Source organism: Triturus cristatus, chromosome 11 (assembly GCF_964204655.1).
Source record: "Triturus cristatus chromosome 11, aTriCri1.1, whole genome shotgun sequence".
Lineage (NCBI taxonomy): Eukaryota > Metazoa > Chordata > Amphibia > Caudata > Salamandridae > Triturus > Triturus cristatus.
In genome coordinates this window covers 1121385062-1121399135 of record NC_140594.1, presented here as the reverse complement: position 1 = coordinate 1121399135, position 14074 = coordinate 1121385062, and the positions used below count along the sequence as shown (strand labels likewise).

The following is a 14074-nucleotide window of genomic DNA, read 5'->3' as shown; positions in this document are numbered from 1 at the left end:
CCGAAGCGAGGAGATGCCTGTTGAATGTGTGGGAGCCTACCGATTACTCGGTGCCGCAGACGTGGTGGGCGACTCTGGGGTATATGGTTGCCAAGCGTGATATTGCCCAGCTGTGGGGATCCCAGAGGCCCCCGACTGTCTCGGCCTGGAGGGAACATATGGATTGGTGCATGTTTCGGGAAAAGGTGGTGTATGTGGCGAGAGGTAAGCCTGCGACATGGGTGAAAGTGTGGGGCCCCTGGAACGCCTACTGCGGGGGAATCTGTGCTCCACCGTTATTGCCCGATCCGTCGCCTGCCCCGTCCCCTTAGCCAACTCATCCCCCCAGTACCTGAGCATTAGGTGTACCCAGTCCTAGTTCTGATCTCTCCCCCCTCGTGAGATTCCTATGGATGGCTAGGATCCCCCCTCCAGGGGAGCACGTGTTGCTATTTCCGATTGAGGATTGCCTTGTGGGTTTGTTTGTCTTTGTTGTTCTTTAAGTTTAAAATGGAACCGTATAGTGGGGTCTGGACAGTGTGGCTCGCAACGATGTTACCTCCTGTGCATGCTCGGCCGCAGCACCATGTGTTTTATAAATGTATATCGTATGCTCCTTTCACTGCTAGCGGCCGGCCGGAAGGTTGTAGGCCCATATTTGTATATTTTTGAGTCTTGTAATAAACGGTTTCAAAAAAAAAAAAAAAGATAGATTCAGCTAATGGACAAGTATTGACGCAGCAACTTCGAGTGCTGACTATGAACCACATACTCACACACCACCAGCCAAGCACCCGCAAGTAATATCATACAGGCGTATTCATAGCCCAGGGGGTCTACCGAGCCTGTTATTCTTCCATAGTCAACAAAATAAGCACTATTCAGAAAAATATACATTTAAATATGTTAGCTGTCAATAATCCACAGGGTGAACGCCTATTGCTAATATGGACTTAATAAGAGCTTTGTCTCTGATGCTTTGCTCTCCCTTTCTGGTGTGCAGTTCCTCACGGTATATCTGCCTCAAATACATGAGTAATCCATGTTAGCAAGTAAGATGGCTCAGTGGCATGATGTATTTATTGAAAAACACTAATGCCTCCTAAATTCCCCCATGTCAGGTATGAGTACCCAAATCAATCCTCCTATAGACTTTCCATTCTACTAATTTTAGTTCTTCTTAGAAATGATTGGAAAATAAAACTGAAAAACACCAGAATGCAAATTAAAAATAAAACACTTAACTTTTCACTCCTAATATGCGGCAACTTGCGTGCTCTAATATCGTTGCATCATTTACAGATTATATGTTCAAAAGCCCACAGTGCTCACTCCTTCTTTCATATTTCCAATGTTTATGTTATAAGTACCATTAAATCAGGCAATTATATGACATATCATTCAAGTAGTTTGTATGATTTAGGCATGCAAGCAATGAAATATATGAATACAGCAAAAAGTGCTCTACAGCTTTTTAATATTGCAATTTTCTTTTTAAATAAATTAAAGATGACAGTACCCATCTCCAACCAGGTAGTCCCACCCTTACCCAGGCTTTGTGGTGACAAAAGTTAAGAAATAATTGATATTAAAATTTGAAGCAAGCAAGCATCAGCAAAGCTAAAACGTCTTGTTTAAAACAAGCAGGCACAATGCGAATGCTTTGCCAATGCTTGTTTGCTTTGCAACTACAAATTTGCTGCTGGTGATTCTGCACGTATGTACGTGCATCGGCAGCCATCTTGTGATGTTTTGACCGAAAGAAAAAGCATTCCAAGGTGGCCAACTGTGTGTGTGCATGTGTGCTGACCCACCAGTGGTCAAGCCTAGCGGCAGCACGTATGCTCTGCGAGACTGCTGTAGTAGAGTATGGGACAGAAGCCGAGCCCACTCTCCTTCAATATTTTTCATTGGCTTGTGTCATTGTCTTTCGTAAATGCTGCCTTTGGATTAGTGAATAGGATTGTTAGTTCCTCCTTAGTACGGCCTTGTCTTCATTTGTACCCTCCCATGGCGACTGGCCCTTTCACTTCAGTTGTTACACAGGACCTGTTATTTAGTCTTTAAGCACTATTTACTTTATTGAGTTTCTCTTACTACAGGCTGGACATGCGCTGCTTTAGCTGAAACTGCTTGTGTGTTTTTTAAACCACACGGCCACCCTCGTATCACGGGTGCCTGCTTTCAACCACTTTAGCCCAGCATTATCTTGTGTCTGTTTCAAACCCCCAAGTAAAATGGATTTGGAAATGATTAGTAAATGAAGTCGTGTGAATTCCAGGTAGCATATAATCCGGTGCTAATGGGCTGAAGCTGACAACAGCACATCTGTGTTACATATCATCTGTACTAAAGCCACCCCACGGTTGTTTTCAGAAACCTGTTTTATTAACAACTCCACCAACACTAATATCACCACCACCAATACCACAACCACCAATACCACTATCAATACCACCACCCCCACCAATTCCACCATCACCAATTCCACCATCACCAATTCCACCATCACCAATACCACCACTACAACCGCCAATACCATCACCAATACCACCACCACCAATACCACCACCACCATCAACACCACCATCAATACCACCACCCTCAATACCACCACCACTACCACCAATACTACCACCACCACCAATACCACCACCATCAATACCACCATCAATACCACCACCAATACTACCACCAATACCACAACCAACACCACCAATACCGCTACCATCACCACCACCAATAGCACCACCACCAATACCACCAAAACCGCCAATACCACCGTCACATGCCAATACCACCACCATCCATACCACCACCACCAATACCACCACCAATACCAACACCACCATCAATACCACCACCTCCACCAATACCCCAACCACCAGTACCACCACCACTACCGCCAATACTACCACCACCACTACCAACACCAGTACACCACCAATACCACCACCACCACCAGTACCACCACCACCATCACCTATACCACCACAACCAATACCACCACCAATACCACTACGACCAACACCACCAATGCCACCACCAATACTACCACCACCAATACCACCACCTCCACCACCACCAATACTACCACATCCAATACCACAACCACCAATACCACCACCACCAATACCACCACCACCTATACCACCACAACCAATACCACCACCAATACCACTACAACCAACACCCCCAATACTACCACCACCAATACCACTACCAATACTACCACCACCAATGCCACCACCAATACCACCACCACCAATATCACCACGACCACCACCAATACCACCACCAATACCACCACCACTAATACCACCACCACCATCAATACCACAACCAATACCACCACCACCACTACCACCACCACCAATAACAATACCACCACCACCAATAACAATACCACCACCACCAATAACAATACCACCACCACCACTACCACCACCAATACCAGTACCACCACCACCAATACCGCCACCACAAATACCAGTACCACCACCACCAATACCAACACCACCAATACCAACACCACCAATACCACCACCGCCAATACCACCACCGCCAATACCACCACCACCTCCACCAATACCACCACCAATGCCACCGCCAAAACCACCATCACCACTAATACCAATACCACCAATACCACCACCAATACCACCAATAATACCACCACCAATACCACCACCACCAATACCACCACCAATACCACTACCACCACCACCACCAATACCGCTAGCAATACCACCACCATAAATGCCACCACCAACACCACCACCACCAATACCGCCTCCACCAATACCACCACCAATACCACCACCAATAAGACCACCACCAAAAACAATACCACCACCACCAATAACAATACCACCAACACCAATACCAATACTGACACAACCAATACCACCACCACCAATACCAGTAGCACCACCACCAACACCACCACCAATACCACCCCCAATGCCACCACCACCAATACCACCAATACCAGCACCACCAATACCACCAATACCAATACCACCACCACCACCAATAACACCACCGCCAATCCCAATGCCACCACCTCAGCGCCTCTAGCTCACTAGTAAGAGCAGTGGCACTGTACGAGGCTGGAGCTGAAGCCCAGACCATCCCTCCCTCCCTCCATGCCTGCCATAAAGCACAGCCCTCCCTAGACCAGGAGGTGAAGCCGGGGCACTACTACAGCTGGAGTGTTTTTTATTAGGTCAAAAATAGCAATGACATCACGCAATGCCACACTGCACATTCAAATCACAGAGAGGGCAGGAAATAGCCCCCCGCACTTCCTCCTGAGTCACAACAGTGTAATCACAGAGCGAAAGGTGTTTGGAGCGCTTTGTTAGTGTTTATAGCTCAGACCACATGTAACTCTCACTTCACACTTTGTGTCTGTGTAATTTACAACACTTACACATCTTCTTCACTGCACTATTTATTCTTACTTTTGAAGATGTCGCAGGCCGGTCTCTTCCTCTGATATTCACAATCTAACAAGCGGTCGAGAAGGCCCTTTATTGCAATGCAATCGGTCTCTCATTTGTGAAAGTTTAAGGTATTAGTATTGTAAATGACAAGGCCTTTTATTTATGCTTTAAAACGCAAAACATAAATAAAAGGCATTGTAATTTACAATGCCAATAGCTCAAACTCACGTGAATGCCAGACCTATTGCATTGCAAATGCCTGTTTGCTTTAGTTATACCTTATTTATTCATTATATAATTCCAAGATGGCTGACATACATTTTTTATGCCGTCAAAAATAAATTATGCATGAGATGCTATGTGGATTAAGAGAGACAGTGCAAAGCTTCTAGAAATACATTTAAAATAATTTACAAAATATAAAATGGAGAGAGGGAACAGGAGATGTAATGGTTCAAGCATGGCAGGGGTTGGACCGAGAGTGGGTGGGAATTGAGAAAACAATTTAAAAAATCAGGGAGCAGGCATATAGGGAGGTGAATTTTCTAACACGATGGTAGTTGGGAAGGTGGTGGCTGATGGTAGGAGAGAGAGCCAGGACAGCAATACGCTACCATGGAGTGTTAAAATCTAAATAAATAAACACTTACCTGATGTCCTGACTGGAAGTAGAGAAACGATAAAAAGCATCCAATCAGAAACCATGGTAAAGGAGAAATATTCCAGAGGCTTGATGAAACCAAGAATAGAGAGGAAAGTCTTTGAGTAGTGAGCAGGCCAGTTAGACAAAAAGCCATCCAATCGTGAGGAAGAGGCTGAACCAAATCCCACTCTTAGGCCTGATTCCAAGTTGTACAGAATTGTGGGGATATACAACAAATCTGGACAATACCATTACCGTAGGGTGAGGTAGTTGCTTGTTGTGGCACATACCTCCTGTTCTGAGTTTTCATCAGGAAATGAGATATTACATACATAATCTGTATTTAACACATCAAATTGTGTGTAGTAGCTTTTTTAAAGTGTTCAAATGTGAGAGGTCAGGTGAAAATTGTTTCTAAAATTTGAAGGATTTAATGATAGAGTCGTAATTGATGACTGAATGATGTTGTACTTAAAACAAATTTCAAAATTGTAATGAATACTGTAAAGTAGCAATGCCACATTTTCTTAGGAGACGCCATCATTATAATATGGATGCAGTTTTAAGTATTCTGTTCATCTTGCTCTTGCACATTCGCCCTTCCAGTGTCCTGCTAAAAGCCATCTCTCCTCTTCATTCTGTGGATCATTAAGTGAATAGTGTTAGGAAGTGTGTATTGTGAATGATGCTACCAGAGTGAATCCAAAATATCATATTCAAGGATTTCTGCTGAAGGTTCAGGTGAAGACATGCTGGTGTTAATTTTATGAACCATTTTTTGAGAAATGTTTCAATTTGTGCTGAGTTTAGTTGCCGCATGAGTAGGTGGAAGATTTCTCTTAGCTTAGGAAATCTGGTAGTGTCAAAGATTTAAAATATTATATTGTTGTTTCTGGCTTGTCAATACGACCCTAGCCATGATCATACCATGCTGAATTTGTAGAAACTAATTGAATTTGTGATTTGTGTATACACGATATTGGGCTTTAATACAGTAAGCTTATTTTTTCCTTTTTTCCATGGGGTTCATTTTGCTTATTTTTTATTGTCCGTTGAGTTGACTTTACATTTTTGCTTGAGATTTTGTCCATTTGTTTTAGATTTTTCTTATGGGGATGCTGTCTGTACTCTTTATGAGCTGGACTGTTGGGGTTTTTGCCTACACATGATTAATTGAGGGTACGTTTTATAGGTCTCGGTTAGACCTGGCAACATTGGCGTGGGTCTCCCTTATATTTTTTTGCCTTTACCTCCTGTGTTTTGCTGTGTGTTGGACTCCATTTTTGCTGGTCTAGATGCTTTGGGCACTTTGCCACTGCTGTTCAGTGCCAAAGTGCAAGTGCTCCCTTTGTAAAGTATTGTTGTGGATTAGTGATTCCATGTTTGGCTTATATGATTTACTTGTCAGTCCCTAGTACAGTGCACTACGTGTGCCCAGGGCCTGTAAATCAAATGCTGCTGCTGGGCTTGCAGCACTGATTGTGCCACCCACAGAAGAAGCTTGTGAAATGTGACTCAGGCCTGCCATTGCAGAGCCTGTGTGCAATCTGGGACTGCCATGTCGACTTGGCAAGTGCAAGTCCCTAAACCTTCCCTTTTCTACATATTTGTAACCCCTAAGGTAGGCCCAAGGTATCCCTGTGGGCAGGGTGCATTCTATGCGAAAAGTTGGACATGCCCTGATGTGTGTGGCATGCCCTGATAGTGAAATACTGCCAATTTTGTTTTTCACTATTGCAAGGCTATCTGTTCCCATAGGCCAAAATGGGGAGTTTGTTTATAACATCTTATAAACATAACTGACCCTAGGAACAAGATAGAAATGTTTAGTATGCCTGAACTCAGAATGTTAAAATGCATCTTTTAGGGAGGGTGGTTTTTACATTCTGTGTTTGAAAATACCACTTTTAGAAAATAGGTATTTTCTTGCCTAACCATCCTGTGTGCCTCTGCTTGGTTTGTGTATTACATGTCTGGCTTTTGGAAGACAGGGACTGGAGAAGGGCAGTTGCTCCAGAAGTCTTATGAGTCAGGGCTGGGCTGAATAGACCTGGGCTGCATTTAGAGTAGGGGGAGGAGATTTCATTTTCACCTAAATGGGCCTGGTCTGCCTACAACAATGCTGTCTCCACCTCCTGCCAGGAAGCTGCGCCAGTACAGACAGAACAGGTTTTGGCTGGGTGCATACACTCTCTGCCTTCACAGAACAAAGGATTTTGTTGTATAAATATTGGGGCCTAGACCCCAGAACTTTAGATCACTTCTGGGAAATCAAGAGGAACCTTTATCAAGGAGAAGAGCCGGATAAGCCGAGGAGGAATACTGCCCCTGTGCTGTTTGCTGTCTGGGGTTGGCCTGCAGTGTCTGCTTGCTGCCAAGGAAAGGAGAAAAAGGACTTTGCTGTTTGCTTTGTCACCTGCTTGAAGAAAAGATCTCCAAGGGTTTGAAACTGAGCTTGCCTCCTGTTCTGAAGTCTCAGGGACACCAAGACTTCATCCCTTCTGTCTCCCTGCATCTGGAACTGCTGTTTCAGCTGCCACAGAAGGAAATTGCAACACCGCCGCCGGCGAGTGATGCCGTAACCTGCACCGAAGCCGTGGGCACCGCTGGTGAAGAGCACGAGGCACCTCCCTGACTTGCACCGTAGGCCGGACACCTGTTGATGCCATGCCGCATCGACTCCGAAGCAGTCATCAAGGCCGCTGCCTGCATCGGAGCCAAAGACACCGCTTGTGATGTCCACGACACCCGGTCCTGACTCGCACCGCAGCCGCGACTTCACAAACGTGGTGGTTCATCAACGCGGAGCTGATCCTCGACGTGGGTGACTCCCGAATCTATCGACATTGCAACATCGTAAGGAACTGCCGCCTCGCCGCCATTTGTGACGTCACCTCGCGACACAGTAAGGAACCAACGTCTCACCTCCCCTGCGCTGCAGTAAGGAACCGAGGCATCATGTCCCCCTGAGGTCATAAGGAACCAACGCCGCCAAGGCCAATGAAGCATCACTTCCCCGACGCCGTGCACTGTCTTTGCTTTCATCGAATTCCATCTACTGTTCTTTGTTGGTCTGCTTGACTCCAGGCCCGATGCCGCGCACCTCGCGGTCGGCACCGTACTTTGGGATCTTCATCTGTCACGACATCGTAATAACTCCTGGTCGAGTTATTTGTTGCTAGAGACTGTATTTAAGTGAACAACCTATTTTGAGGATAATTTTTAGACTGTATTGTGGATTTTTGTTGTTTGGTCTTGTTTTGGTTTAGATAAAATTAATAATTTTCTAAATTGTTGTGGTGTCCATTTGTAGTGTTTTCACTGTATTAGTGTATGTGTTCACAAATGCTTTACACACTGCCTCTGAGATAAGCCTGTCTCCTCTTGCCAAGCTACCAAGGGGGTGAACAGAGGTTATTTTAGGAGTGTATCCCCCTTAACCTGACTAGAAACAAGGGTCTCTATTTGGGCAAAGGTACCTATCTCTGCCAACTAGAGACCCTCAATTCTAACAGTCTCTATTTCTCTAATTGAGGCTTCATGTCATTTTCATGAGTTTATCTCTGTACGGCATTTCCTCATTTATTCGGTTTTACTCTGCTGAGTTGTAAACTTTTGAAAGACGGGTCAAGTCTCTAACTGCTAGATCTATTGGAGATTCTGGAGGTGAGTTAATTGGGTAAGAATTGGGGTGTTCAAAATATTGGAGTTCAGATGATTTTTGGGGTTCGACTCCCACATATGTGCATCTGTCTTTTCATTTTAGCGTGATTCCCCAATAACTTTTGGCAGGTTTGACCCACAGGATTTTAAAAAGGGAAACCTGGTGTATGTCATAATTATCACACAACTTCTAATTCCGAGCCTAGTCAAAGGGATCAGAAGAGAGCCCAAAACTTGTAATCTGAGCTTTAGTGTATGGTAAAGTATGGGATAAAATGATGTCTGTAACAGAGCAGTCTGTAGTGAGAACGCAAAAAGAGATACAACTGATTTCTTGTTCAAGATTTTATATTAAATAAAAATTGTTTTGGCTACCCTACTTGATGTGGGTACGAATATCAAGTGGGAAAACACAATTTACCATAATATCGAATCCAACGGTTATAGAGCCAACATATTGACAGGTAAGTATGTAAAGGTAAGTTTAGATTTACTATACTTAACCTCCACATCTACATACCTTGACATACATGACCTTGCTACATATAGTCAAGGTACGTAGACGGGGAGATAAGAATAGTAATCTGACCTACGTTCTTGATATTTCGGTCCTCTACATTTAGGTGCCGATTCCGATCCGTTAAAGAAAATTCCCGTACGACTTGTATCCGTAGTTTTTTACGTACGAATCGTACAAGTCCCGTACAAATGGCCAAGTACGATTCGTACCGTAAAAATACATACGAATGACCTCGGGAAAAGTCTACGACACGTCCCCGGACAGTTTTACATACAAATCGTAAAACTGAAGTCCGAACGCACAAGTACGATCCGTACCGGCGTCCCGAGGACACATTCGTATGTAAAACGTCCCATACGGAGCGAACTGTGTACCACCCCTACCCCGGGTACACCTGGGCGAGGGGTACCAGTCGTACGGCCGCCCCCAGCCTCCCACCCCTCCCGCGTATGTCTGCACCGTACCCCAGGCCCCCCACCGCATGTACGCACCGTACCCCCAGCCCCCACCACATGTACGCACCGTACCCCCCCACCGCATGTACGCACCGTACCCCCCCACCGCTTGTACGCACCGTACTCCCACACCGCATGTACGCACCATACCCCCCCACCGCATGTATGCACCGTACCCCAGCACCGCATGTACGCACCGTACCCCCCACCGCATGTACGCACCATACCCCAGCACCGCATGTACGCACCGTACCCCCAGCGCATGGCGCTGGGGGTACGGTGCGTACATGCGGTGGGGGGGTACGGTGCGTACATGCGGTGCTGGGGTACGGTGCGTACATGCGGTGGGGGTGTACGGTGCGTACATGCGGTGGGGGGTACGGTGCATACATGCAGTGGGGGGGTACAGTGCATACATGCGGTGGGGGGTACGGTGCGTACATGTGGTGGGGGACTGGGGGTACGGTGCGTACATGCGGTGGATGGGTACGGTGCGTACATGCGGTGGGGGGGTACGGTGCGTACATGCAGTGGGGGGGTTCAGTGCGTACATGCGGTGGAGGGGCTGGGGGTACGGGGCGTACATGTAGCGCTGGGGTATGGTGCGTACCGGGCCCCCTTTTCCTTACGCATCATGACGTACTTAGCTTTTCCGGCACTTTTTGGCTCCTGTAAAAATATTGCCGTGCGGAGTGCTGTGGGTACGAATCGTACTTGCTGGTGCGTAAAACGCTGCCCGACTGCGTGCGAATGTCGCGTACACGCTGACCCGGATCGGACTTCTATGTATTTTTTAGTCGCACTGTGTTTTTTACGATTCGTACGGAAATGGTATTTCTGTACGAATCGTACTTGCTGGTTTGTACGGTGGTGTTCCCGGGTACGAGTCGTACGGAGAAAACGCTCCGTACGACGATTCGTACCCGGGTTTTACCGGATCGGAATCGACACCTAAGTGTTAAATATTCTCGTAACGTGAGGTTTCACACTCAATATTCCAGACTACAACCGTTCAAATAACGTCACAGGTTTCAATTGGATAACTTCTAACCTGATACAAATTTTAATATTGATGCTTTCTTTATTCCTTAAACAGTAATTTTAGATACAAAATATATGATTTTTTAGTGGGTGGAGAAGAAAAGTGTTCCTCTACATTTCGCAAAAAAGTAGTTCTAAGAAATACATACCATCCTTGTTCTGCATCTCAACTCTTAAAGAACTTAAGCATTGGCAAAGCCTACAGTTCTTGCCTATTTTATTACTGAAAGTGCTTGATTAGAGAATTGGTTGTGTGGATGGCTGAGTGCATTGATGTATGGACGAATGGGTGAATGCGTGAATGGATAAGTACATGAGTGAGTACATGGATGGATGCAGACCTCAAACAGCTGCAACAATACTCATGTTAATTGTAATATGTTCCCAAAAGTGGCTAGGATGCTATTGTATTCTCTTGCAAGAGGGTCTTGATGACATTACATAGGATCTTTTAAAAACCAGTGAGTGGAAAGAAGGCCCTGAGATCTGATCTGGCAGGTTAAGGGTGTAATTCAATTGGTAGTTGTTGGTTTGGAAGAGATCGGAATGCAGGCAGGGGAAGGCTAGCAGTTTAAGTGACGTTGTCTTGGATTTGTGTGACTCTATGTGACTCACACGGCAAAATGTTCAAAGCAGAGGCATTTTGAAGCTAAAGGAGCTATAAGAGCAGGTGTACGAGCTTAAACTTAGGGACAAAATCAACAAAGCAAAAAAGATGCTCACATTTTCTAAAGGAGAGGTAGTCTTGGACCAATTAGGTATGTAAAGGGAGATCAATCCAGACATAGGAACCAAGATAAGCAGGAGACCAACATCTCAGGCAAAACTGCCTAATGTGGCAAAAGTAGCAGAGAAGATCTCAGAACTGGAGAGGGTCTGAGAAGGAACATTGAAGTTTGAAATGCTAAACTAACGATCACTCACTCCTGGAGTTTCACAATGTTCTGTCTCCATTCCAGCTGTTCTCTGTCGGAACTTGGAGGAGAAGCTGCTGAGCAATCTGATGGAGAACTACAACAGGGACCTGCGTCCAGCAGAGATGGATGGAGATATCATCGATGTCATCATAAAACTCACGCTCACCAACCTCATCTCCCTGGTAATCCTTTACTTTCCTATATAACTTGACTTCTCTCTCTCTGTCTCTCTCTCTCTCTCTCTCTCACTGTCTTTCTCTTTCTCTCTCTCTCTCTCTCTCTCTCTCTCTCTCTCTCTCTCTTTCTCTGCATAAACTTAGTCAAGTAGGGGACTAGCCATCCTGGTATACACAGTGCACCCTCTGAGTTTTGAACTAGTATCCTTGGAAATGGTTCTGTAAAAGTGACCATATTCTTTAAAAAGCTTTTGATGGTTGATGATACATTTACACCTTTTTCACTTGGCGAAACATGGGGTCATAATGAGACCAGTTCTACTCTGAATTTACCTCGCAATCCTGCCCTGAGCCTCAGCTTCCCCTTAAGATGACACTTCGAATGACGATAGAGGCCCTTCCTTGATTATTCAGGATGATGGAGGTCTTACCTCAACTCTTAATGATGATGGAGATGTTAACACTAGTATTTGTATGATCTCCATCTGGTGTATCTCGTTCCCAGGCAAGGTGAGCGGAGATGGTCGAGAGCCACAGTTCTATCAGCGCAACTTCATTTGTACTCTACACATGCTCCCACAACAAAAGCATCTACAGGGTAAATTATGCTCCTGGAAGATGCAGTGAATGCATGCCAGCCACGAGGTGTCAGACTTTTAACACACACCCAGAAGGTTGCAGCTTTTGGTAGGGGACATGCATGATTCCAGACAATGTCTTTCCCCCCCTTCCTGTGTGGTGACCACTGTCCCACCTTCCCAAGTGTTATTAACGTCTCCATCTGCAAACCTTATCATGGTTGCCAGGGCCCATACAAGAGTAGGTGATGCCAGCGATTGCAGTCACACTTGCTGTGTGACTGAGGACCTTCTTCAGTGAGACAGGCAGTGTTGAAGCTGTGCAGCAGTGTCTTCATATGAGTCTGAATCCAGTAGGAGGTAACTTCCTAATTTCATGTTAGATCATTAGGTTACAGCAACAGCAGGTAGGTCTTGTCATGGCTCCATTATCCCTCGATCCCGATCTGCTTGCTTACACTGGAGACCACACAGCAACATTCAATTACATCACTCACCCTCAGCATTCCAAACACCAGCTCAGACATTCTGGAAATGGGGACAACAAGGACTTTCTTACAAACAAAACAAGGAACAGTCATTTTCCTGTACATAAAGAAGAGGGACAATCATTCACACTCACTCATTCTCTCACATGTCTAGCTTACTCCAAACAACAACCTGTTAAATTCTTAAACACACTTGCATACACACAAAGACAACAAATAGTAGTCAGAGAAACTATGTGATGGGCCAAGAACTGCGAATCCCCACACCTTATGCCAAACGACGAAATCCACCAACAACCGGTTTCTTACAACCATTGCACAACGGTCCAAGGCATGTAAGTATTATATCCTCCTCAGACATGACGACCTGCCACCACATGTCTGCACACTCACCATAACAGCATGCAACACTTATTCATGCACGACATGGTGCCCGAGTCTACACTTTTATGGCACAAAACAAAATTGGAAAGTTTCACTATATAACCTCAACTCAAAAATCCCTTGACCAGATTCCAATGCAAATCCTGTCCTCATAACAACACTTATACACAAAGTTCACTGATTGTCACATCACACTACTAAATTATGCAGGTTACACAGACACAACAAAACCTAACACCTTCTCTATTTTCAATAAGCAACGCACCCAAACCCAGAAGAACAACACACTCCACCACACACTCACACTAAAAAAAAGTGCAACTCAGCACTGCAACCTAACCAACGCCCAGTCCCACTAGCTGGGCTGACCAATGTGACCATGTGCCATGATGAAGAATGCCCTGCCTGGAAACTGCACCAGAAAAAGTTGGGACATATCCTGAACACATCGAAGATGGACTTTAAAAGGCTCATACTGAAAAACTATTGACACAACTCAACAATCGAACATGAGAATAGTTCAGCAATAAAACCATTGAGGTAAATATGTACACACCTACAACACACTAGAGGTACATCAAACACCAACATTTAAACACATTAACAGAATCTATTACATCAAAAATGAATAGCATGTTTCACAAGTAAATCACAAACATAATCTGCCTTAAATTCACACAACTGTTTGATCTTCCCATTTGTACAGGATGACGACTGGTCCATAGCACTTTCAGGTGAAATGTGTAGCTATTGCCCACAATACCACACATCCCCATATTTTC

The 14074-nt window shown here is 45.1% G+C and overlaps 1 protein-coding gene across 1 annotated transcript in view; it reads left to right on the top strand.

Annotated features, from left to right (window-relative positions):
• The window catches only part of CHRNG (cholinergic receptor nicotinic gamma subunit), a 159329-nt gene that overhangs the window by 58121 nt on the left and 87134 nt on the right, over positions 1–14074 (top strand). Inside the window, exon 2 of the mRNA XM_085635679.1 lies at positions 11709–11848. Within this exon, the coding sequence (XP_085491805.1) occupies positions 11709–11848 (140 nt within the window). The remainder of the gene's footprint in view (positions 1–11708; positions 11849–14074) is intronic.